Genomic DNA, 26,725 nt, shown 5'->3' with positions numbered 1-26,725 from the left:
TGGCTCTAGCCAGGGCCTCACGGACAGAAGGCTTTGCCAGACGGATTGAGTATTTGCACATTTGTTCTTAGTGAGCAGCATCTGGATGTAGTGAAATCAGCAATCCTCTTAAGAGTGCATACACTTGGGGTCATTTTTTTTTCTTTATCAGGAACCCCTGTCTCATCCTTTGATCATTTTCGTTAAGTTGTTGCTTCTTCATCTACTGATTTCTGAAGGTTTTGTATATTAAGGAGACTTTTTGTCTGTGATAAGTTTTGCAGATTTTGCATTTTTATTCATTTTGACTTTCCTGGGCTTTGTGGTTTCTGAAATGTATAGCTAGAAAGGCATGTTCGAGGAGGAAAAGCAACCTCTCAGTCTAACCAGTGTCTTCATGTGTCTCCCTGCGTCGGCAGTGACCCCTTCATGAGCACGTGGCTCTTCTGCTCACCCTCCAGCTACCAGCACCACTTCCTGAATGCCCCGGTTAGAACTGCAGAGTGTTCTTCCTTCCACACACAGGCTCCCATTTTTCTGTTTTGACTGGTCTGATATCCCTTTTGAAATAAGATACTGATGCACTTCCAAATTCCTGATATTGGAAGAGCTGCGACGAGCATCTTGATGCCCCACATTTTTGTTCCACAGATCCACTTCCAGAAACTGGGCTACTGGATTGAGGTATTTGACACTTTAAAATGCGCCAGCAGGGCTGCAAGTTGCCTCTCAAGACCGTCTGTGGCGTCATCAGCCACGTTTGTTTACTAGTTCCTCCAGGACCGTAACCAAGCTGTCACAGTTTTTACAATGTGCCGCTGAGTTTATAGGAGGAAAACGAGCCCCATCATTCTGCCCACCAGTAAATGAAAGTGCAGAGAGGAACCCAGGAGCAGGGCCAAGATTGCAGAGCTGGCCCAGGGCGGGCCTCGGCCAGGAGCCAGGCCTGCCCCATCTCTGGAAGGGAGGCTGGCTCCTTTCCACACAAGTGCAACCCGCCCACGTGCAGGTGACTGGACAATGTCCTTCTGAAAATTTCAACATAAAATTTATTGGGCCCAAATCAATGCTGAACATTAGTGGTCCTTGTTTAACAAGCATTTTTATTTTGCTGCCGAGAAAATCACACCTCATTGCTGGCAGTTATCAAGTCATCCAGTCAGTAAATATTTACTATCCACGTGGCCCATTGTTCCATGTAGTTAAAGCTACAGGGCCCTCCATACTCCCAGGACTTTGACTGTGCACCGTGGGGAGGCACGGACTGTTCCCAGGGAGCTAGAGACTGATGAGACCTTGGTATGCCAGGTGTGTGGTCAACAGGAGCCCCAGGAGACTGCACCGGCCTCCGCCCCTCCTCCTCCTGACACAAGGCTAAACAGGCCAGGGGAGGGCGAGGAGGCCTGTGGCCCTCTGTGGCCCCGGGGAGCAGGGATCTGCATCTTTGCCCAACCTCGGGAGCCTCATAGTTGGCCTCTGTGGCAGCGCCCTGTGACAGACTGGGGTGAGGAGACGTTGGTTGGACAGAGTGGGCTTGTTATTTTTGATGCTGTGATTTTGTATTAATGATTCTCGAGTGACTGAGGAGCCAAATGAGAGACCTTCAGAACACCTGGTCCCATTAGACCCATTACCTCTTCAGCAACTGTGCCCTCTCCCCAGGCCGCTGTCTGCAAGCACAGGGACCCCTGACAAGGTCCTCGGGGTGCAGACCCAGTGTGGAACGGGGCTGGAAATAAGCAAGCTTTCTAGTCTTGGGATCTCATGGGTCTTCCCAGACAAGTGCTTCTCCCCTTGAAGACTGTTCCCAGTCCTCATCGGGGTTTTCCTGGGAATAATTGGAAGTTTTTGTCTCTGTTTTCCTCCAGGAAGGGTTGCGTCAGTTCATCTGACGAGGCTCAGTTCCCCCCAGCGGGGCTCCGCTCAAAGCTTCGTGCCCAGGACGCTCAGGCTGGTTCTGCAGTCTGAGCCCCGATGCTCTGCCCTTGGTCTGGGCTCTTCTTCTCTTTTTGTGAATGTCCTCTTGAAATTCAAGCTCTGTTTCTGCACCTGCAGGGGTCGTTGCCACCATGTCAGAACTCATTTTGAGTAAGTTTTGGGGTTTGCTGTTCTGCCTAGTGGATTTTCAGTGTCATTCCCAGAAAAATGGAGAGTGGGGGTGTCTTGCATACTGGGAAAAGAGGACAGGAAGGGGCTTGCAGTATAGCTGTGGCTGCAGTCTCTCCCCCTCATGAATCCCTCTGCGTGGGGTCCCCTTACCAGGGTGGGGGCCTTGGGTGGGAGCCTTCCTGAGTGCTCGCAGGGCTCAGGGGTGTTGTAAAGAGGCTGTCTCTGCTGGGCTGTGAGAGCTGTGGCAGATCCAACCTTGGCCTTTGGGCTTCAGTGCTGACCGAGGATGTGGTGATGGTGCCTCTTCTCGCAGGTTGGAGACACGCCTGTGAGATGGCAGGTGTCCCCGGTGTTAGGACAGACATTGGCTGACACTGGCCAGGAAAGACAGCAGATAGCTTCTGTATAAGTGTGGTCGGGAACGCTGAGCTCCGGGTTTATTTCTGCATTATTTCTGTAATGACCTGTTCCTTACCTTCTTAAGCCAAAGGCCTTATTGAACACCTGGTGGACTCCCTAATGCAAAAGATTTTCTTCTTATGTGTAAAAGTCACAAGAAATGCCCACTCTTTCTCAGAGGGCATCTTCCTGTGATTCTAAAGGTGAAAGGGACACGTTAGCAATTGTTCCTTTGTGTGGGGAACAGGTGTTACTGCTCATCAATGAGCTTTCCTGAGCTCCAGGAGCCTGGAGCAGGGGACATGCTCCCTGGAGCTTGGTGGGTGTCGAGGGGCATTGGGCTCCAAATCCCGGCCTTGCTGCTTGTGATCTTGGGATTTTGGGTGATTTGTTTAGCATCTTTCTTAAACCTTAGTTCTTAATCTGTTGAATGAAGATGATTGGATTGACTTTCCCTCTCCCTGGTGTTGAAGAAATTGCAGAATATAAAGTGGAAGGCAGACTCACTGCAGCTAATCCCAAGTGTATCCCAAGAGGATGGGAAGCATGATGGTCAGAAAGTAGGTGTCTGGGGCCCCTCCGTGTTGCCAGCTGCAGGGGTCCTGGCATCACCTCTGCTGGGCTCCACAGAGAGGAGGAGCCAGCCTCTTCCCTCCAAGGAAGCGGGCACTGCCCACTAGAGCCTAGTAAGAGCCTAGTATTTTCCTGACCTCGTTAACTAGGCAGCAGTGGGAAGAACAAGATACAGCAGTCTTCTTCTCTGAACAGGTTTTTAAGCAGTCAGCCCATGATACTGCCTCCCTGATGGAGTTGGCACTTTTGAGAAGGAAGAAGAGGTCCCCTGGTGGCTCTGGAGTGAACAGGAGGGACAGCACAACTGCAGCGGTGGCTGTTTTAAAGAGAGGATCAGAGGGTTGGGAGAGGGGGTAATTTAATGGAGAGTAGCCCATGTGATTTGGTGGCATTAACACATCATTAGCTCTGCAGAAGTGGCTGGGGGATTCTCAGGCAGATTGTGCTTGTTTATATAAAGGAGGGCCTTTAACAGTTCTCAGACCTTTACTTCACTGGAAAAGGGTCCAGGCTCCTGACACACAAGGCCTTAGCTTCTGCCCAGCTATGGCGCCAGTGGGTCATAAAACTGAGTGATTAAAGGTCCACTCAGCCTCTGTTCAGGGGTGGACAGGAGAGTGTGGAAACGGCTAGAAAAGAGACTTGCCCTGAAGGGGCTCCTTGTCCAGCTCAGGGAAGCCAGGAGTGTCCTGGCGGGATTGGCCTGTTGTGGTGTCCTCAGATGCTCCTGAACCAGCTCTGGACCCTGGAGTTGGATGGACACAGCTTGCCAGGCGGACTGGACATTGGCCTCGTTTGTGCCCACTGTGGGCTGCAGTGGGATTTCAAGACCCCAGTTTTCTTTTTCTATAAGAAGTCTCCTGGGAGCTCCGTGCCTCTGCCTGGGGCTGTCCTCTTTCTAGAACAGTCCCTGGGGGGCAGGGTCTGCGTGAACTTAGTGTGAGAGGGGAAGGTGCAGACTTGTGAGAGCATGGCTGTGGCAGAGGCAGAGAGGAGCCCCAGCCACCAGCTCCTCTTCCCAGCAGCTCAGATTCCACAGGCGCATTGTTATGCAAATACTGGGCCATTTTCCGGATGCAGGTGGCTCCCTTCCTGTCCTTGGTCCTGACCTCTGACCCACTCTCCTGGAGGATTTCTGGGGGATTTCCTGACTGTGCAAGCTTTGTCAGGAGTGCTCCCCTGATGGAGGCCAGACTCAGAAAGCTGGGGTTGTCAACTTCTGTGAAGGGCAGGAAGGTGGACAGTGTAGGCCCCCATGGCCTCCGAGTGAGTCTTTGTTCGCTTGTGACTTGTTTGTTTCATAATCTTTAAAATGTAAAAAAGAAAAAAAACAATTCTTGACTTTCAGGCTGTACCCACCGTCCGCCCCGCACCCCCCCAAAAAAGCCTGGCTCAGACTTGAGTCTCTGCTGCTGGGGCTGTGGGGCACCATGGAGCCAGCACCTGCAGAGGCCCTCAGGGGCCTTGAGGGCAGGTGGGGGTGCTGCGAATCCCGACCCCTGCCCTCTGCTTGTGGAGGTGGGAGGTGGGAAGCCCCAGAGCCACTCGCCGCCCCCTGCCCGTCTCCCAGCCCAGCCCCACCTGGCCAGCGGGTTCTAGCTACTCTTCTTTCAAAGGATATGTAGAAGGTACCTTCCTGCCACAGCCGTGTTGGTCATTGTGCCGCGAAGGACACATCCTCTGGTCTCCTATGTGAACTGTCACTGTGTCTGCTGCCCCTGGAGGAAGGGCGCCCAGGACCATCTCTGGCCCCTGCCTGGCCCTGCTGACGTTTTCTGCTGAACACACATGGCCAGCTAACAAAGCCGTGTCTTTTTCTGGTTTTCTTATTTATTTTCGGTCTCCTCAGTTCCTGGAAGGGGGTACCTGACTCTTCTGTTCTCTGTCAGCTCTTCATGCATCTAGAGTAGCACTAAGCCATGGTTCTGTCCATGGGAGACTGAAAAGAGGCCTCAGCTGCGGCCTGTGTGAACTCAGTGGCCGCCACCTTCCGCTGCTGCCTGTGTGAACTCAGTGCCACCTCTCACTTCCCTCAGGCCTTCCTTTGGGGTTTTGATTTGGTCCCAGATTGTCCACGTGTGTGGGGTCCCAATGATGTTTTCACGCATGGGCATGGTGTGGTGGTCAGGCAGGGCAAGCACTGATGTCCTCAGACGTTGCCATTTCCCCGGGGTGAAGTGCTGTGTTCCTCTTCACAGCCGTGATGTACACAGGGAAATTTGGAGCATAAAGCCACGTGTGTGGGGTGGCCTTGTGGATCCCAGTGTCCCCAACCTCTGGAACTTGGCTGGTCCTGACCTGGCCTGGAGCAAAGGCGGGCTTGGCTTGCCCTGTCACGCAGCGCCCCGTCCTGTACTCCAGGAGCCCCTCCTGCTGGGCCGTGAGAGCCTTCCCAGGGCTCTCTCCCTTGCACTGGAAGGTGGACGGGCTGTGTCCCCCCTGGGGTTGGTGTCCAGCCTCTGTTTTCCGTGTCTGCATTCTCTCCTCCGTTCCCTGTCCAGCTGTGGAGAAGCAAAGACCACCACAAAGTAAGCTCCATGTGGGAACTTTCAACCCCCTGTCCCAGGGCATCCGCTTTGAGAGTCCCAAGTTTGACTTCACCTTCTGGCGGGAGGCCCACCTGAAAGTGAGATCTGCAGCCAACATTGACCAAAGACGGGGGCTCCAGCCACTCTCCGGGCTGCTCTGAGCTGATTCCTGGCTATTTGTGGCATCTTCTTCCTCCCTCTTCCATCACCCTGAGGTCCTCAAAGGCGCTTTGACCAGAGGGAGGGTTGTGACCATTGAGGGAGGCTGCCCTGTGGGGGGCTACCCCGCCTTGCCGGCTGTAACAGTGTGTAGAACTTTCTAGAAGCCCAATGCCTGTTCCTGGGATGCTAACAGTGGTCAGAGGAAGACTTGGGGCAGGCAGTGTGGGAATGCAGTGGAAGGGGATTGCAGTGGAAGGGGATTGCAGGAGGGTCCGCCGAAGGTCTGATGACCCCCGAACAGGACACGAGTCCTGACCACTGGTGTGTGGTATCATGACACTGGTCTGTGTTGAGGGTTTCAGCTTCAGGAAGCACATTCTATCCTTGTCACTTCTTCACTTTAGTATCCCTTCCCCTGTCTCTGTGGAGCTAAGTCACATGATTTCAGACCAGCTAGAGGAGCCAGGGCGTCAGGGTTAGAGGTCAGTGCTTCAGGGAATCTGGAAGCAGGCTCTCCAGCCAGCCCCCTGGATGCAGACGAGGCTACAGGCTCCACAGCACAGTGAGGCCTCAGGGTCCCCTGGTCATGGATCCCAGGGCTGAGTCTCCAGAGAGCCCTCTCTCCACCTAGACTTGCCCCTGCTACTCTGTGGCCTGCATATGCCCTGTTCCATTAGCTCAGGGGACAGACAAGCTGCAAACCCAGGAATTCCCCAGGCTCATGGCCCTGGCAGCAGAAGGACACAGCCCTCACACCCCAGCTGAGTGGGCCAGAGGCCCATCTTGGCCATCCACAGCAGCGACTGGAAGGACCTAATGAACTGCAGACAGAGGGTGAGCCACTGCCGCACCCACCTGTGGTGGTTCACATCAGGCCACTTCAGAGCCTTCACCATGACCCCTGCAGTGCACACCTATCACCTGCCCTTATCTGATGACAAAACCAAAGTCGGGTGGGGTGGGGCGGGTTTTGGCAGCGTGTTGGCAAATCCCTAAGCTACCTGGAGGAAGGCGGTGCTCTCTGAAAGGGAGAAGGAGCCAAAGAGCATTTTATGGCTGGATGTTTGATTTTAAAGCATCGCTCTCAGTCCTGAGTGTCATGCTGATCTGGGCCCATAAACCGGAGCTGAATAACAGGCCCTTTGTGTCTTGCGCTGCATTTCATTCCTGGACGGGTCAGAAGGCATCATCTGGGCCCCTCTGTGGGAAGCAGGCCTGAGTGGCGAAGCTCCTGGGGCGTTTCAAGCTCATGTGTGACATGTGTGACGAGCACTCTGGGAAGGGTGGCTTGTGGGTTCTGTCCTGCAAGAGCGACCTCACCCCAGGAATGGCAGAGGTTCCCCAGGCCCAGCCGTGGCAGGAGGGACGCTTGCCAAGCCACGAACAGCTCTGCTGAGGCCCGAGGGGAGGCTCAGACCCAGCCTTGGCCACTGCTGGCCATTTCTCAAAGCCGCTTAGATCAGGATTTCTGTCCAGAGCCAGGGTGTCCCTCTGGAGATGCTTCCTGGGCAGCAGCAGGAGTCCGGGAGCCAGAGGCCCAGAGCCTGGCCTGCTCTCCCTCTGTGCCCTAGCTGAGGGAAGGTGCCGGGGAGTGGGGGAGGCCCACAGGAAAGGCTGTGGTCCCTGGTTCTCTGTGAGCAGACATCCGCCCACTTCAGTGTCCAGTCAGACGCCGACCTCTGCCTTGCCCTGCAGGCTGACCTGGCCCCTCACGAGGGAGGTTTATGCTAAAGGCCCACATCCTCACAGCCCCTGCTTAACTCCAGGACCGTGTCCTTTCCTCCAGTGTCTCTGTCACCATCTGGCCCCGTGCAGAAAGGGCAATGTAGGCAGGTGGCTCCTGCCCTGGTCCCTGCTCCCCTGAGAGCCTGAGTTTAGGGGAGCCCACACAGTGCAGTGTCTGAGAACTGGCGTCCCTTTTCTTCCTCATACAGAACCTTCGTGAGCTACCCTCCCTGAGAAATGTTTCATGGCCCAGTTGGGCCTACTGTGATCCTTCTGGGCCTAAATCAGCCCTAAGTCCAGTGGTTAAAAACAGAGTCCTGGGCCGGGGACACTCACCTGGCATGCGCCGGGCTCCGGGTTCAAACCTCAGCACCACATTAAAAAAAAGTAAAATAAAGATGTTGTGTCCACTGAAAACTAAAAAATAAATATTAAAAATTCTCTCTCTCTCTCTCTCTCTCTCTCTCTCTCAAAACAAAACAAAACAAAAAACCCAGAGTCCTGTGCTTCACGTAGGTTTTCCTGCCAGCCGCGGCAGTGCAGGTTGGGGACAGACTGGTTTCAGGTGTTGTGCCTTCCTGTTCAGGCTGCACTCCACTGGCTTACTGGCAAAGTTCTTCTTTTTAAATAACCTTTTTCTTTGGGCAGTTTAGACCTAGACTGATAGACTTGGCTTCAGAAAGCCTCCTCGGCAGGCCAGAGTCCTGTTGCAGGGGCCTCCTCTGCTCCCCTTCGCATCTGTCTAGTGCCTCTGTCAGGATCCCGGAGCCAGCGCTGATGTGTCAGGTCCCCGCTCAGAGGGTCATCAGACTGCATGGACATTTATTTCACCCAGCTCCCTGTTCTGCCCCAGGATCCCACATTTGGCTGAGGGTCACATCTCTCTAGGCTTCTCTGGGCCTGAGAGTTTCTCAGGCTTCCTTCGTTTTTGAAACCTTGGAGGTTCTGAGGGCATTGGCCAGGTGTTTTGTAGAATTGGATTTATTTGATATTATGGTTTGGGGTGATGGTTGGTAGTGTCCCCATCATATCTACCAGGGCCCTCTGTGCTGCTGACCATGGCCACCCCACTGAGGCTGTGGGCTCGAGCATCCCTGCTGCAGTGTCACCAGAAGTCCTTCCTGGCGGTCCCTCTGTGTAGCCCACCTAAAGGTATGCGGGAGGCTGTGCTCCTCCTCCTTCTTTGTGGGGGGAGGGTTGGCTGCCCCAACTGTGGGGAAATTTTCCACATGGGAAAAGTCCTTTAGTTATTTATTTATTCAGTCATTTATTTATGGCCTCCTGGATATTTGCTTTGTGTTCTAGGTTGGAACACGTGCTACTGTGTTGCTTAGAGTTTTTCAGCATTAGCCACTGGGAACTCTCTCAGTTGGCTCCTGCGATGCTCTGACATATCATCAATGTGTGGGAGATTGTTTATTCTGAGCACTGTCTTGCTTTCTGGCACCACAGGGTGTTCCGAGCTCAACCAGAGTATTTCTTACCCTAGTGCTAGAACCAACCTTGTATCCACCACACCCTGGTTCTCTAGGTTGGGGCAGCATGTTGGAATCCAGCCTCTGGGCACCAGCAGTGCTTCTGGCAGGAGGCATCGTTGTGTCTGTGCCCTCAGTGGACACAAGGACTGCAGGGTGTGTGCTGGCTAGTGTGTGTACATGCATCCAAATATCATCACATGGCCGTCTGCCTCTATGTTAAGCTAAACAGGAATTCATAGTAACAGACCCAGCTCTGCTCCATCACCTCATGTGTGAAATGTGTGAAGCTCATCAGCACAATGCCTGGTACACTGAAAAACTTCTTGCTCTCTCGAACTCTGCACATGTATGTGTGGCTATGTACCTGTAATTATGGAGTGTCCGCCCGTGATTGACATTGCCCACAAGGAGGAATCACAGCCCTTGCCCTTGAATAATGCACCAAGCTGGGGAGATGAACTAACTCATAGCATGGGCTTCAGAAGCCACATTTAACCCAGAAAGAGTTGTGATAAAGAATAAATAAAGCCTGCCAAGTCCAGTCCCAGGCCTGCCATCCCAGGCTGTTTGGTTTGGGTATTGTGGAGAGCTGTGCTTTGGTGAGTTGAGCCCACGTGGACTTTGGAGTCAGGTGGAGAGTGGGAAGTGCTATGGAGTGGGATGGTAGAGACCAGTGGTTCTCAGACTGTACTGTGAATCAGGATCCCCTGAAAGGCTTGTGAAAACCCAGCTTGTGGGTCCCTACCTCCAGGGGTTCTGCTTCAGCAGTTGTGGGTGGGCCCAGGAGGTGAGTACTAGCAAACTCTCAGGAAGAGCTGCTGCTGCCATCCACGGAGGACCAGAGACTCAGAGGAAGGGGGACAGGTGAGGGCTCTGAGGAGTCAGGGCAGACTCCCTGACTCCGGGGGGTGGGTGCTGGGCATGGGGGTGAGTGCTGGGCATGGAGGGTTGCCAAGATTTGGAGAAGTGGCAAGGATGGAGAAGGGAGTCCAGTGGGGGAAGAGACATGGAGGTGACCGGCCAACACCAGGAAAGCAGAGTGGGGTTTCCCAGAGGAAGTCGTGAGAGTGAGTGGGAGAGGGATGGCTGGCACCTGTCTTGCTCAGGAAGGAGAGGGTGGAAGGGATGCAGCCCTGGAGCTGAGAGAAGGGACAGCTCCGTCACAGAGCCACAATGCCCCTCTGTTAATATGGTGAACGTCTTCCTCCATGGGCCATTGTCTCTCCAGGTCTCGATGTCTTTTATCCATACCTTCTCCACCGCATGTCCGCCATCATGCTAAATAAGTAACGTGCCTTATAAACACTTGGAATTGCTGTAATTGAATAATATTCATAATTGACCAGATGTTCTTAAAATAGTTTCTTGTTTCATATGACTCGACATTCACAATACGAAAACAAAGACTGTTTTTTCTTTTGTTGTGCATTGTGATTCTCTTAGCAAATTCCTGTTGCCAGTTTGCAGCTGTCCGGTGTTTGCAGAATCATATTCAGGCCATGCTGTGGAGGGAGGGCCGTGGCTGGCTTGCACAATATAGGCTTGTTTAAATATGTCCTGTGGCCACCAACAGAATCATGATGTTGAGTGCAGTTCAGAGACTGCACTCTACAGGGAATGGGCACGGACACGGAGCCAGGTGCTCTGGTGCACGTCTGTAATCCCCAGCTACTTGGGAGGCTGAGCAGGAAGGTCGTGAGTTTGAAGCCAGCCTGGGCAACACAAAAGACCCCATCTCAAAACAAAAAACAAAAACAAAAGGATAGAGATATGGTGCCTGAGATAGGGATTTGACCTGCTTCACGTGTGGCTTGAGGGGCTGGAATAGGAGCAGAGGCAAGGGCTGAGGTTGCCCGGTGCCAAGGACAGTGGAAGCCACATCGTCTGGGGGGTGTGTAGAGATCATGGTCCAGCAGAAGAGGAAGGAAGAGAGGTCAAGCCTCCATGCTGTGCCAAGGGTCTTGGCAGCGAGGCTGTCCACAGGAAATGGAGTCAAGCTCTGGAGCTGGGAGAAAGGGCTTGGGAGTGAGCAAGGCTGGATGGGGCTGGGCCTGGGGCTCAGGCTGCACGGGGATCGGGGGCAGGAGATGGCTCACAGGCAGGCGTGGGCTGTGGCCGGAGCCTCGGGCCTTGGAATTTTTCCCCTTGCCACATACTCTGGGCACGTGTCCCCCCAGAAACCCTAGGGCACAGCTGATGCCCAGGCAGGAGGCTCTCTCCCACGGGTGCCTCGCCTGTGAACTTCCCGACTGCACACTCTAATCATGTCTCTTCTCGGCTGCACGATGTTGACCTCTAGTCCACAGGGCATCATCCTCCTTCTCACCAAGCTAGCATTTCCCCGACATTAAATATGCTTCTTCTCACTCCCCCTTCACCGCCTCTGTAGAGGGCTGGAGCAGGTGAGGGGACTCAGGGAGGGTGAGCACAGAAGAGGGCCAGTCATCCCTGCAGACATGAGCCCAGGGCTGCTGGGTTCCCTTACCCCCAAACCAGTGCTGCAGCGCCCTGCAGTTTGGACCACATGCCCCCCCCCCCTCCATAGCATCTGCAACCGCTGGTCCCACTCTATAGGCCAGGGAAGCCAGGGGGCAGCCGCTGTCCTTTGGGAAAGTTTCTAGCCTTAGGTGGTTTCTGAAGCCCACCCGAAGCTCACTGTTGGGGTTGAGGACTGGGATCCTTTTTAGGGCTGGCTGATGTTCCAGTCCAAACAGCCGTCACTGTGCACACTGAACTTTAAAAGAATATGATTTGAAAAAAAATCATTGTGGGTTAAGACAGAAAAAGATACTGAGAACCACAAAGGGCAATCGTAGACCCAGAAATCCCTCATGGGTATTTACAACAGCAACAATAGTAACAGTAACAATAGTGAGGAGTTCAGAGTGCAAACATTCCCAATGAATGTGACTTCCAGGGTCCAATGAGAAACCACCCTCTTCACTCCAGAGAGCTGAGTGACCCCAGTTGTCCAAGTCTTCCCGAGCTGTCACTTTTAGTCAAATTAGGAGGCTGGTTTAGATTATCTTGAGGGCGACACCCAGTCCAAAAATCACTTGAATTTGTTTCAAAGTGGAGACACGTGTACTTCAGAGTGAGTTACTCTGAGGCACTTGGGAGACTTGGTCTGCCCTTGCCGCTGCCAATCCCCTGCAGTGTTGGGTGGATGGCTGTCCTTGTCTCCAGGGTGACTCCAGGTCACTCCTATCATTCCGCTCGCCTGTGAGCTCCTGTGGCCTGTCCATCACATGTCTGCCCTCATGCTGCTCTGCACCTGTCCCTGTCTTATCTGCTGAGTTCAGGGTTTGCAGCTTCTCTGGGTCGCTGGCTTCCTCCCTCCGGTGCCCTGCATGGGACTTGGCAGTGGTTTGTCTTCAGGGAATATCTGCTCAGGGGCACCCAAGAAGCTTTGACTGACAAAACTTGAGAAAGAGATGATGTGAATTAAACAGAAAAACAGCAACCTGACCCTAGGGGTAGCTTTCGTGAGTAAGAGCAACCTGAGACCCAGCCCCTAGCTGCAGAGCACGGGGGTACCTGGGTTTTCCGTGTTGTGTTGGTGAGGCAGGCCTTGTGTGGCTCTCTCTTAAGCCCTCCTGTGCTGGTCTACCCATGGACTGAGTCCCCAGCCAGAGTCCCTTCCTTCTCCCCTACCCTGTCCTCTGGTGAGAGATGGTTGCATCTTCCTGCCTCGCGACTAGACATGACCTCCTCTTCTCCTCTCCAACATCAGGCCCACCCCAGAGGTCTTGGGCTGAGGGTTCTGTCCAGCATGTTCTCTCCTCATCTTCTCCCTCCAGCAGGACTCACACACCCTGGAAGGCTGCCTCAGTATCAGCTAACCTCTCACTGGTAGAGGAAGTTCCTGAATGGATTCTGAGGATTTGGGTGGGGAACTCTCTCTCTTTGAATCTTTCCAGGGTCCCAGAGCCATTTGTGTTTTCCTGTATTGTGTTGGTCCTTGTGCTTATCAGCCCTGGGCTCTAATTCAGAGGTTGGATAAGACAAAAGCTTGTGCAGAGCAGGAGGGCCAAGGAAGCCACCTGTTATCTACACCCTGTGGATCCTGAAATCTGGGTGGCAAGCAGAGAGTGTGCAGACAGCAGAGATTGCGCAGACAGCAGAGATCTTATCTAGAATCTTAACTGAATTTTTCTTGGTTCAGAGTTTAGGAAGAACAAGTTCAGCATGAATGCACAAAATAAAGGCATGAGGCTTAAATCAAGTAGTAGGGGCCCAGGTGACAATTAACATCCCAGACACAAGCATTTGTTCCTTCAAGCAGTTGAAGGCACTCATTGGGAGGCCCTGTGGCCAGGTGCTGAGCTAAGGGCTGGAAAGACACACCTTTCCTGTCTCCCCCAGGCTTGCTGACTGCCTGGGGCAGGAGAGAGACCATCCAGCAAGCAGTGGTTCAGTAGTGCACCACTGAGCAATAGAAAACCACTTGGAATCCAGGGCACTGGCCTTGATGGGCTAGGCTGTGGCCAGAGAGAGTCCTAGGAGGTTGGGGAAGTGAGGGTTATTTCTAGCGTTGTGCTGGGATCCACTATACACTCTTGACCTCCAGTAAGTGGACCCTGCTGCCCAAGAGCCATGCCTCCTGGAACTTGGTGTTCCAGGAAATCTGCTGGTTCAAGAAGCCAGTAGCACAGAGCAGTTTCTGGAGGTTGAGGGTGGTCACAGGGCAGGAGGCTGGAGAAGGTGCATCTTTGTGCAGACCCAGGGGCTGCAGAGAAAAGCTTCGCTGATGGGATTCCCAGGCATGTTCTCCAGCGGTCACTGGAGAAGAGCCAAATCCAACAAGAGCTTCTCTTCCAGAATTGCTAAGGTTTTGCTCTCCTGGGGTAGGTGCTGTGTTGGAAGGAGGTGCCATGTCAAGTGTACCTTAGAGGAGTGGAGGGAAGGGGGGAGCGATTGCCATTTTGAGGATAGACATGAGAGTTACCGTGGAAATGGGAAGGGAAGCACCTCAGACCCAAGTCAAGGGCCCCTGGTTAAAATTTCTGAGGATCCACGGGAGCTCTGTCTAGAACTCCAGCCCCATCAAGAGCCAGCTGCTCACACCCAGGGCTGGTGAGAGGAGGTGTGACCCAGCTAGGGTCCTGTGAAGGCTGCAGGTGAGGAGGTCTGACCCTGTGCGTCTCTCATTTTTTCAGACTGCTCTGCGATGACCACAGCAAGGTACCGGCCCACCTGGGACCTGGCCCTCGACCCGCTGGTGTCCTGCAAGCTGTGTCTCGGGGAGTATCCAGTGGAGCAGATGACGACCATCGCCCAGTGCCAGTGCATCTTCTGTACCCTGGTTGGTCTCTGGCTCAAGTGCATGTTCAAAAGAACATGGGGAAGAGCCTTTTCCTGTCTTTCCAGACCTCACAAGTGACTGGATTAACGGTAGTGGTGGGTGATGGGGTCTCCTGGTCAAGGCTCTCACTAGGTTGCTGGGATTCTTTGTGCGTGCAGGCAGGCAATCAGATTAGATGTCTGTGATGGCAGCTGGTGGTGAGAAGGCAGTCCTTAAACAGCGTCCTCGAGGCTGGTGGACAGTCTAGAAGACTTGTCCCAGCACACACTCTCCCTGGCCAGTCAGGAAGATCTTCCCCACCTCTCCCTATGAATTTAGATTAAAAATCACACGCTTGAGATCAGGACAGGGCTGACCTGATGATGCCCGCAGTAGCTGGAAGACTCCCTTATTAGTGTCGTCTTTCACTGCTTTGTGCTGAACGAGAATGTCCACATTTTGAAATCACACTTAAATGTCTTTAAGATGGAGCCGACCTTCCTTTGGGGCCTGATGATTTATTTTTAATGAGTATGGGGATTTCACGCTCTTGGAATCAGGGCTAACTCAAATCCAAAATTCATATGCATCAGGAAAAAAAAGGAGCAAGGAAAAAAGAGGAGTGACTCTCTTTAAGTCGATCTAAGTCCACCCTGTGCCCTTGTTTACCTTTCCCATTCGGGAGGGAAAATAAGCTCCGACAAGAGAGAGGAGGCGGGTGGTGGCCAGGTCCTTGGGAGCTCGTGGCCTGGGGTAGGTGGGCTCCGAGGGCAGAGGTGCGGCAGGCAGGGTGAATGCAGTTCCTAAAGCAGCACCAGGTCCTGGAGATTCACTGTGGCCATGGACTGAGGGGTTTTAGCAAAGCAAGAACACCCCAAGCCAAGAAGCAGAAGCAGGCGAGATGGCTACTCTCCCAGCTGCAGGCTGGTGGCCCACAACGAAAACACCACAGTTATCATCTGAAAAAGCAGAAGAAAGAAAACCTTTCTTCATTCTCTAAAGAAGCGAACATCGGCCCCGGCAGAGCGCTTCCTAGCCCCCAGGTTTGGGTTCCGTCCTGATACCACATACAGCCAAGGTTCTTGCTTCTGAATCCAGTTGCCACACTGGGTGGAAGGGCAGCAGCCTGTGGATTTTTCAAGTGTGGTGTTAGAGTCTGTTGCTCAGACAGTGTCTCCGCCTCTTCACCAGCAGCGGCACCGTCACTGTGCGGGGCGCAGGCCAGCACACCCCATCACCTCTGTTCTACGGTTAAGGATGATGAGCTGATCCAAGCCTTCGTCCTTCCATTTCTTGTTGATGCTCTGCCCGCTCGTTCTTGTGGTCAGAAGGCTTCCTGGCTCATGCTCCATCCCCCAAACACCCGGGTCAGTGCGGGACTCAAGAATCAACAGAGGCTCACGGAAGTGAAATGACGGCGGTACCAACAAATGTGCCCTGTTAAAGCCCCAGGAAAATATCTTCGCCCCACAAGGAAGGAACCTGCTTTTGACATTTTTCTGCCGAGGGGAGGGTGGGAGGGAGGGAGACGCTGACCGAGGGGAAGCCGTGGCCTCCACCCACCTGACACGCTAGTGGGCCTCATCCTTCCAGAGGGTGCGCTGCACACAGAGCGGCCTCCCTCACCAGGAGGGGACACCTGCCCGGGCTTCCCTTTTCCACGGTGTCCCTGGCATGTTGGCATCCCTCTGGTCACCCACAGGCTGTCAGAGGCCATCCTGTGTTCCTTCTTCTGGAATATTCCATCTTCCAGGCTGTCCTGCCAAGGCTTTTGTGGCACCGTCACTGACTTTCTGCTTCCACAAGACGGGAGTCACAGGAACAAGCGACTCCACCTCAGACCCAAAGCTTATCTGGAGCCGAGGAACGTGAAAGGAGGAAGCCAGAACTGTGTGTGTCCTGGGGGCGCTGATGGGAATGCTGAGAAGCAGCAAGACCGTTGGGGCTTGTCCCCAGCAACCCCTAATTAGGAATTAATGTGTCGACAGCATCTCACCTTCCACCTGGTACTGGGAAGCACAGGAGGCCCCTGCGTGTTGGGCCCTGAGAAGGGAGAAGGTGTCCTGTGCCATAATTCTGTGGTCCTGCACCTTCCCTTCTAGGGCGTCTCTGGTCACCCACACCTGGGCAGGCGATGGAGGACCCAGGGCCTGCAGGAGGAGGAGGTACAGTGCCCTCAGGCTGGCTCCTCTTCAGGTCAGCTTAGAACCGCAGGCGTGAAGGAGTTGGGGCAGAGTTCTCAAGGTGGGTGTCCTGAGGAACGTTTGTCCAGAAAGCACCCAGGACGATGCTGTGGCATGGTGGGCCTGCCCACACTGTATGGCGTTCCTGTCTCCAATCACCCCATGACCCTCTGGGCACTCAAGCACGCACAGCCCAGGCACTCCCCAGCCTGCATTTCCCAAATGCATGTGAGCAGGACAGCATCTGTCTACTGGTTACTGACATGCCCGGCCGTGACACCTGTACCCAGGGCTTTCCCTGCTTGCAGGGGCCCTGGAGGCCTTAGGGGGAGCTCACTCCTCAAAGGGATAAAGATGCACTCTCGCACAGGTGGTACCCTGATTGGAAGGCTGGGGCATCAGCAACAATTGCTGTGGTTACCCCTAGGAGATTTCTTGCCTGCCAATCTTACTCTACCCCTGCACAGTTTCCATCGCCATAAAGCTTTCCAGCCTCAAAACGGAGAGCCACAATCCCTAGTTGAGGTGAGGCACATGCTGTGTGCTGTCCGAGGGAGCCCCTCTCCCCCTGGAGCATGCTGTGCGGCCTACCTGGTAGGTAAGGTGAGCAGTGGTGACTGCTACAGCCCTGTCTCCCTCCCAGCTCTGACACCAGGGCCTGACCTCAGGTGCTGGGTGAAAGTGTGGGCTGGGAGATGGCACAGAACACCAAGTGGGAGGAGCCAATGCCATTTTTCATTAAGGGCTCACAGAACCCTCATCTTCCATGTTCATGGCGTTTTTCATACTACAGACTAGGGAACACACAACAGGCTGGAGAAACTAACTAAAGCTCTCACAGGCTCTGAGCAAAGTCCTCCGCTGGGGGTTAGGACCAGATTCTGAGGATGCGGACCCCCACACTACCCTGCTTGCCGGCTCATGCCCACCAGTCCTCTGGTCTCTTCTCAGCTCTGGAACTCACCGTGCCCAGGCCAAGTTGTCCACACCCCCCAGGCTGCCTGTCCCCACTTGAGAGCCAACCCCAGGGGAGGCCTCTGCAGAGGCCGCCCTGGCTGCTGGACTTGCCCACCTCTGCACTGCGCAGGCTCAGAGGAGAGGCCTGGTCTGTGCCCAGGGAAGCACCTGGTCCTGAGCCCTGGGGCTGGCCTTCAGGCAGGGATGGGGTTTCAGGTCATGGTCTCTGCCAGCCAGCAGAACAGCCTGATTCCAACTACTCTAGACACATGAGGTCATCCTGTGGACATTCATCAGAACACAGGGTCCCCGGGCTAAAGGACACTTTGAAAACTGTGTGCTCTGATTCCTTCTTACCAGGGCAGCCTGATCCCACATGATGAGACAGAGATTTACTTTCCTCCGACCTGACAACTCATTGAGTAATTAGACCGACCTCTTGGAAGAGGTGGCAGCAGGGCAGTGGCAGTCACAGGTATCTGGAAAGAGAACAGAGCCGGCACAGCTCACTCTCCATGCACTAAGTCATGCGGGACCAAGTCCACAGCCTTCCAGGAACAGGTGCTCACTGTCCCTGCCCAGTGCCATACCTAGCTCTACCTGCAGGGCAGGCCACTCAGCAGGATGGCTGGCAGGGTCCCACAAAGCTGTCCTAAGGCTGTGCTGGTGGAGCCGCCGCCTCTGCGATGGTCTGTGGGGTCTATCAGAGGGCGAGGCTGTGCCGTTCAGCTGTCGCCAGAGCAGTATGTAGACGACCCTGTGGGGTCTCCAGCTCTTCTGCTGAGATGCAGAGGAATGCCTGCTGCCAGGCAGCTGGTTACTCTGGGCACGTTCTGCACGTCTGTCCATCCATCTTCTACCGCCTGTCCCTATGTACAGCACTGGCCTATCACTCCCTGCCCACCAGCACTGCTAGCTCTAATAAAAATAGTACACAGTTCTTACTGTCAAAGAACTTGCCTTCTGGTCGGGGAGAAACACTAATGGATGCCTGGTACCAATGGCTCCAGACGTGCTGAAGAATGCCCGGGGAGCCTGAGTCCTGGGACCACCTTTCTCTCTGCCAGGCTCACTCTGCACCCGCAGGATGTGAGGCCTCATCACAGCTATAAGTGGGTGAGCCAGAGTTCCAGCCAAGTCTGGAGCTCCAGGGCCCTTGCTCCTCAAACCCTGTTCTTTGGGGGTCCATGCTTCTGTTTGGGCCAGCCTGTGGCTGATGTTCATAAGCTGTGGTTCCTGGTAGGCCAAAGGCACTCAGGCACCCTTGAGTATAATATCTGAGTGCTTCCCTCTGCGGGTAGGGACCTCGGCAGCCAAGGCCTTGGAGGAGAGACAAAACAGACCTGCTGGAGTTTGCAGTGAGGCAGCTACGTCTCTGTCCCACTTCTTCTTGGCAAGAAACCTCTGCACATCAGCAGGCTGTCTCCTCATTGGGTTTCAGAGTTGGAAGCCACAGTGGAAAATGAAATGCCTAGAACATTCTGTGGCTCCACAGCCTCTCCCCTTCTTCCCCTCGGGCAGCTGATGCCTCTTCCCTGGAATTCCTTTGTCCCTCGGGCCCCCTTCATCTCCCAGAGTCTTCCCTGGCCCCACCCAGAGGGACCCCAGCTCCGCCTTTAGGTGGCCAGGCAGAGCCCCACCACCCCTTGTCATGGCCCATGGCACAGAGCACAGTGGGTGACGCTCACCTTCCTCCCTCCAGGCCAGGAGGTCTGCATGTCTGGGGGCTCAGTGCGGTCGTAGCACCCCGTGCTCGCCACGACTCGGATGAAGGCACACACGGTTCTTTGCCCTACCATGCTTGAGATATCAGAAAAGACTTAATAAATGGTTGCTTATAGAAGAGTTCTTAATTGAGGAAGAAGTAGGCAAAAAGTTAGAACCCATTCAACAAAACCCACCTGGTGCTGTGCTTACAGAGCACGGCTGCTCAGAGCCTGGTTTCTGCCGGGGCGGGGGGTGGGTTGCAGTAACACCTCCTAGACCCTCGTGCATGCTTCTTTGGTAACGTAGGTGACTTAGCAGAGAGCCGGGCACTTGGAAGGCACTTGATCCCTGGGAGCTACAATAGATAGGATCGTGAGAAACTGTGTTCCTCTCTGCCTTGGAACTGAATCTTTATTGTCACAAAACTTTCTCTGTTCATGCTTTTGTGCACATTCCAAGACATTTTTGCTGCCAGGTTGGGAAACATGGCTGAGTCATGACGCACTTCATAACTGCAAGAAGACGGGCCGGTTTTGATGGAGGCACAAGCAGCCACTCAGACCCTCTTTTGCTCTCTGTGGTAAACAAGTTGTTATTCCCTAGACAGACCCTCTTGCATTCTGTACGGGGAGACGTCCTCTGAGGGCACTGGCGTCCACACTTGGGCTGCTTACAGCCAGATGCCACTCAGCCTCCTTGCCACATGCAGGCTCTTGGACAGTGATGTTGAGAGACTTTTCACACCCGTCTTAATTGTTGTGTTTTGAATCTTAGGGATAACAGTGCTCTGTCATTATGAACTGCTCTGCCCGATGGCGTCAGAGTTTTTAGCATTCCATTGACTTAAGACATTCCGGTGTCCCACGGAGAACAAACTTAGACAAACTTAATTACAGAATGTGAAATAATGAGCTTGTTGTGGAGGGCCTGGGTTTCATAAGTCCTTGATCAGCTGGGCAGACGAGGGAGCAGGGCCACTGTTCCTAGTTGGTGCTGTATGACACATGCTTCTACGTACCGTTTCTTACTGTTGCAAAAGCCCCGGAAGATGGGCATCCCTGTCTTACCCTCGAGGGAGCTCTGGCCTGACTGCACTGGGCCACTGTGCCATGCCTCTTAGTACAGTGACCAGCATTGCTTGTGTCTCATCCCATGCCCTTGAGGGTCTTGCTGCCCCTTGTGTTGGCTGGACACAGGCAGGACCTTCCACTTCTCCTCCTGCTATAAGCAGGTCATTGCCGTGGCCCATCACCACCCACTGAACCAGCAGCAGAGCCTCCTGGTGGGTCAGCGGTTCTGCCCAGAGCAGATACAGCCATGGTGGGCTCTGCAAGACTCCACTCTTCCTCCTCGCAGGCCTCGGCATGGGGAAGGCCTTCTCAGAGGGGTGATGAGTTTGTCCCTGACAACCCTGCCCCCTGGTGTCCAAGACCAGGCTTGCCTCTGCCTGGTGCTACAGGGGCTCTGTCCCTGAAGAATGGGCTGCCAAAAGGTAGATGTAGCCATGACCTTTCAAGTTCAGGGCCATGCAGTCATCAAAGCTTCAGCAGACCACAGGAATAGAGGCTGAAATGTCAGGGCCTCTGCTCACAGCTACCCACGTTCTCATTTGCACAGGAAGCCATCACTCTGGAGAAAAGCTCTGGGAAGCAGCTTTCTCAGGGGATGGCTTTGATTTCCATTTTTAAAGAAATGTCTATCTTGAGTCTTTGATGAATGAAATATCCTGGTTTGCAAGAATGGAGAGAATTACCCATTTAGATCAAACGATTCTCTTTATATCAGGAATATACTCTTCTCCATGAATTTTTCTAGGCTTTTTCACAACTGTCAGGTAGATTAATCAGACTGTGGACTGGGAACATGAGACTGGTGGAGAGACAGTAACAGTGCTGCTACTCACAGAAGAAGAGCAGGCCTTTCAGTTGGCCTGCAGTGGCACCCATGCATCCATGCCTTCCTATAACCACGCACTCTTAGTGAAGTTGATCACCTTTTATCACTGTGCATTTTAATGGTGTTACTATAGGGTCATAGTAAGGTTGCTTCAGTGTTGTCTGGGACCAGGTGTGGATGTTGATTTGGGGATGCTATTGAGGTGTTCTACCTTATTTTCCTTTCCCTACCTGGCCCCACTTTCCTACGCTCTTTGAGTTCTTGCTCAGCTCCTCCATGTTCCTGCCCCTGGTCTCCCTAGGTCTGGGCCACCTGGGTAGGCCTGGCTTATGATGTGCTCTTTGGGGACACTGGATTTCTGTAACTAGTGAGGTAAAGCCAGAGGAAACCGGTGCTGAGAGGGTGTCATCGCCTTCACTATCTACTCTGCCTAATGTCTCCCGCTTGATATTTTGGGCTCACTGCAAATTTTAAACAGTGCTCCCCAAAAGTACAGTTGGAATCAGTCGTTGCCAGGTAGGTGAGGTGTGCTAAAGGAGGATTGCAGTCCGTGGCTTCTCATAGGACGGGTGAACACTCCAACAAGTGAACCTGGGTTTGAACCCAACTCCTGCTGTCTGGGTAAGCTTCACATTCTTCTTGGGGTGACTCAGTTTCCCATCTGAAAGGTGGGACCATCCTATCTGTGTTTCTTGTGGGAATGTTCTAAAGATGAAGTGGAACGGTGGATGATAAAGAGTTTAGGGAAGTGCCTGACATCGGCTTGTTTGGGATACTCCTTGATGTGAGGATGAGGGATGGGCTTCTGTGTGCTGAGGTTGTGTGCAGGGCCTAAGCCCCACTGGGCCCTGTGAGCCGGCACACAGTCCCTGGCGCAGATTAGGGTCATTTGGCAGATGAAAAACTGTTACTAAATCTCTGCTTTGGTGGTTGCTATGAGATCCACAGTGAAAATATAAAACTGTAGTGGAGCAGCGTGCTCAGCCGGTCAGTGTCTCAGCGCCTCACTGCGCCTTTCCACTGAGGAAGGAAAGATGCTGACATGTGCTTTCCTGCTTCTTTTTCAGTGCCTGAAACAGTATGTTGAGCTCTTGATCAAAGAAGGACTAGAGACTGCAATTAGCTGCCCGGATGCTGCCTGCCCCAAACAGGGACGCCTGCAGGAGGATGAGGCACGTGCAGATGAGCAAACTGGTTTGCAGACAGCACTAGTGTGGTGGCATAGCTCCCGCCCGCTCCGGATCCTGCTGGGGTCTATGTTGCCTTCTGTTCTCACCCTCAGCTCATTCTATTCGTTTGTATGTTCTTTTCTTTTAGATTGAGTGCATGGTCGCAGCTGAAATTATGCAAAGATATAAAAAGCTACAATTTGAAAGAGGTAGGTGGCCCAGTATATTGACCAGTTAAGATGCTGTAACAATGTAGGCAACTTTGGGTGGGGGAGCTTCTCTGGGGAGGTGTAAGTGGATATCATTTGATAGGAGTGAAAAAGCTATAAAATAGGATCAAAAAATTTTATGTGAATTGAACTTCTAGAGATGAGCTGACATTTTGAATTCTCTGAACAGCTCACAGTGGGAAGGCCTCGGCAAGTGATCTGTTTGGTAGCAGGAAGAACTGCCATTTGTTTATGGGGACTGAGTTTTGTGCGGGTGCCTTAAAGGGATATGACCTTCATGGGACATTTTGCTGCAGGCAGGTTAACAGTTTCATGACTCAACTCTGAGTCTAGCCCTGAATTTAAAAGATGAAAATCATGGAAATGGTACCTCTCAGGACCCCCGCCCTGAGAGCAGCCCAAGTCCAGGTATGCAGCCTGCATGGATTCCCTGCCTGCTGTGACTGAGGTAGAGATAATCACTCTGATGGATCATCAGGCCCCATGTCTCGGCATCACAGCTTGGCCAGGCTGGCTGGCGTCTGCCAGGCTGAGGCCCAGAGAGGTGGGCTGACCGATTTCCTGGTTTCTAACACTAGCAGGCAGGTGGGGCCCAGATCCCCAACCCTTAGCCTCACCCTCCCCTCTCAGCCCTGCACAGCTCTCCTTGCTGGAGTGGAGCCTAATGCAGAGGCAGGATCCTCCCTAGGACCACGGGGTTGAGTGGGGAGCCAGTAGACAGCAGCCTTGACTTGGTTTGGGGTCACAAGGCAAAGCATTAAACAGTCTGACTGTCAGGTAGGGGCCTCTGTCCTTGCTGTCTAGAGTACCCCAGATCATAAAATGTCTCGGAAAGAGGTTGTGGGCCCCCCTGGACTCATTTTCATGTATGTTCTGGGCCTCAGACTGCCTACAAATCTGCAAAAGAGCAGTGGAAGAGACATGGGCAGGTCCCCTTCTGTGGGACCTCACTGTGAGGACACTGCACGCGGCTCTGGGGTCTTCGGCATGGTTGGTGGCCCCTGAGGCCCACTCTCCCTCTGTCCCAACCAAGTCTAGCCCTCACCAGGATTCTCTACCCAGCTGACCTGCAGCCCGGGTGGCTGGCTTCTAGGGACCACTGGGCAGGTGGCAGTGTACGGCAGGGCAGTCCAAAGCCACGTGTCCCTGAAAGCTCATGGCCTTCATTTTTGAAAATTGTTCTGCAGAAATGCTGAGGATAGCTGTATTCCCCCCTCCCAGGCCTGCATCCCCGGCGGCAGCAGCACCCGCATGTCAGGCCCCATGAACATCACACGGGAGTTTTCATGGCACTGAAACTTAAAGGATTTGTTTCTTTAATTGGCATTTATCATTTACACTGGGGCAGTTCAAAGCTTAAATGTAATATCACTCAGTGCTGAAGTCAGTGTGGGGAGCTATAAAATTGATTAATTAGGATTCGTGAGGCTTTTAGTCTCTTCTGAAAATATTTTCCGGGGAGAATCTTGACAGAAACGAGGGGTTGCTTAGGTTACAAGAATATGAACTTTCTATGACATCAAATTTAATTTAAAAATGCAGCTGTGCAAATTCTCCTGCCTAATAAATTTATCTTATTTTTTTAGTACGTTGACTTCATCAAAAATGTTTTTTCTCTTGTGTAAAAATGAAGCCAACTTGACTTAGGTTAGAAAAGAACCCCCTTAAAGCTACCACTTGAAAACAGTTTACTGACATTGTGCTAGAAATTTTTTGTTTTGTTTTGTTTTGTTTTAAGAATTCAGACTTAATACCTCAAAAGACCTCTCTGAATGAAACAGGAGCTATGGGTTTTATCTAGTTGCTTGAACAAGCAGGCTTGGAGAAGTGATCAGAAAGCAACCTTGGACTTGCTGTGTCCTTACAGTTTGGTCAGTGGAGGACGTTTTAGAAGGAAACTAATTTCAGTGCTTTTCCAACAGCATTTAGTTACCAAAAAATCCTGTCGTGAGTTTAAGTTGCAAATGTGTCTTTATTTAAACTTAGTGTGTCACATCTGATTTAGCAGCCTTGACTTTAATTTAAACTTATCCACCTCCCTAGCTGAAGCCTTTGGCCAGCAGGCACCAAGGGGAGGGGCACTGAAGCTGCTATCCTCCCTGAGTGCCTCCCTCTCTCCCTCCCTCCCTCCCTCCCTCCTGGTTACCTCTAGCACATTTGTGGGGACAGGCTTTTGAGAGGGGGTCTGCTGATCACCCCCCCACCCCCACCCCGTGTGCCTGCCTGCAGCATCTCTGCTCCTGTTTGAGCACCCGCCCTGCAAGGCTGCAGGTGTTTTTTCTGAGTCCATCTATCTGAAGTTCATGTCCTCCCAGGAGAGGGACCGCACCTTCCTGGGTACTCTGTCCCACTTTGTGTATGACTCCTGGGCAAAGGAATGCCAAGGTCAAGCCTTGTTCTGTGTTTTGTGTTTTAAAAAGAAAGCCAAGGTCAGTAAGGTTAAATGATATGGGGTGCCCACCAGTCATCAGGCCCGACAAGAGACTGAGCTCACTGTCTCCCAGCAGAGCCCCACCCACCACCAATGGCTGGCACCAGGGTACCAGCCAGTGGGCAGTGCAGTCCCTGAGGGTGTGCTAGGTTTGTCCTTTACAGCAAATTTGTTGAAACAAAACACCTTTTTGAAAAGCATTGAACATTTTTTACAAATAGGAAGCTCTTGGGACCCTCTTTTATTAAGATTAGTTAAGAAACTAATATTAGAGCTAACTCACCATCCTGAGTCACAAGCAGCCTTAAAAGCTCTTTGGGGATCAGAGTTCTATTTAGTTTCTTCTACCATTTCAGAAAATGCCTTGTTTGCCTTGTTTGAAAATAGGGTTCATATATGCATGAATAGAATATGGTGGACATAACATGATATGCAAGACGTGGTGTCTAGTGCTGGTTGTCATGAGACACACCTAGGTGGGGAGGTAGATAGGCACACAACGCAGGAGCTGCCTGCTGTGGACTTCCTTGTCCGTCGGTTCCTGTCTTGTACACAGCTGGGAAGGGCAGTGGGATATTAATAGCTGTCTAAGCCAGAAACCAGGGGCTGTGTTCCTGGGGTTTAATGGCCCTGGCCATGCAGGAGCTGGCAGTCAGCACATTGCCCATAGGGAATTCACATGGGGACAGTCAGTGCCATGGCACATCTCTGTAAGGACTGATGTCACAAAATTGAGTTGTTACCATGGAAACCTTCACTAGGCCTCTGCTCCCCTCCGTGTGGGCAGAGTGGGCCTCCCCTGAGCAGGGAGAAGGACTCTCTCTCACTGTCGTGTGGGGGTGGGGATGGGAGGTGGTAGGCTCTGGGAAGGGCAGGAGAGGTGGCCGATTTGGGGAAGTCTTGCTGTCAGAGGCTCTCAGAGCGCAGGGTGGGATGGGGTGTGTGGGCCAGTGTGGGGACCTGATGGTCTAAGCAGACAGTCGGCTCTGGGCAGGCTGCCAGCCAACAGCACACTGGCCAGAGAGGCGGGAGCAGGAGGACTCCCCTTCTGAATCCTGTGTCCAGCAGGTGTGTGAGCCCATGTCCTGCGGGCCTGCGTCGCAGCTGTGCAGGTGGAGGACACATACTAGTCCGGGTCCAGGCTGGACTCACCCACAGTGCACAGAGGGCAGGCAGGGCCAGCAAGCAAAGGTACAGGCTTGAGTCAGGGCCTCGAAGGCCACCAGGCAAGCAAGCAGCTTGTCCTTCCCGTGGGAGCTGCCCAGGCCACTTCTTGCACCATCCTGAGTTCTGGCAGATGGCGAGGAGCACCCCCAGCGACAGGAGCACACCCTGTACTTGCTGTGTCACCCGGCTCTGCCTCCACAGCGTGTGCCGGACAGGACAGCGGGAACCTCTACAGGGAAACTATGGGCCGCTCGAGGCTGGTTTTGTCTATGCTGTCACACCAGGGGCGCCTCGAGGGCGTCCGCAGGTTCCTTAGCTCCAGGCCCCTTTGCTGTCAAGTTCCTGGTTCTCCGCCAGCCCTACTGAGGTGGTGGCTTTGTGCTATTGGTTAATCCGCCCCGTGACGAAAGGCAGGAGACAGTCCTGTCGGGTCAGCAGGTGGCCAGCCATGCTGTCATGCGGGTTTCCCCAACAGCAAAGCCGAGCAGATGCCACAGAAGCCGCATGGTCCACAAAGACTTAATCACTGCCCGGCCCTTCCCACAGGGTTCCAGCCCCTGTGCTAAATGACCAGGTCATTAGCAAGGTTACACCCAACAGGACCTTGTTTCTGGAGCTCTGAGTCTGGCTGCTGGTTCACTGAGGGATGGGTTCACCCCAGGAGGGCACATACCTGAGGGCGGCTAGGGATTTAGTCACCATGTTGTCCAGGCCAGGTCTGGGCCCCTCCACCCCAGCCTGCTGCAGA

The 26,725-nt window shown here is 53.3% G+C and overlaps 1 protein-coding gene across 5 annotated transcripts in view; it reads left to right on the top strand.

Moving 5' to 3' along the window:
• The window catches only part of RNF144A (ring finger protein 144A), a 95,639-nt gene that overhangs the window by 51,831 nt on the left and 17,083 nt on the right, over nt 1-26,725 (top strand). For 4 of the 5 annotated variants that reach the window (XR_014018651.1, XM_081265313.1, XM_081265310.1 and 1 more), the window contains 3 exons: nt 14,113-14,258; nt 22,048-22,152; nt 22,298-22,358. Coding sequence is in view for 4 of the 5 variants with exons in the window: in XM_081265310.1 (XP_081121436.1) it covers nt 14,113-14,258; nt 22,048-22,152; nt 22,298-22,358 (312 nt within the window). In the remaining variant the exon portion in view is untranslated. Of the gene's footprint in view, nt 1-12,290; nt 12,439-14,112; nt 14,259-22,047; nt 22,153-22,297; nt 22,359-26,725 lie in introns of those variants that run through there. The other variant, XM_081265312.1, reaches the window with a different exon arrangement.

This window comes from Spermophilus citellus (genome assembly GCF_964194105.1).
Source record: "Spermophilus citellus genome assembly, chromosome: 13".
NCBI classification, from domain to species: domain Eukaryota; kingdom Metazoa; phylum Chordata; class Mammalia; order Rodentia; family Sciuridae; genus Spermophilus; species Spermophilus citellus.
Note: the sequence above shows the minus strand (reverse complement) of the source record. Positions and strands in the feature narration are given on the sequence as shown.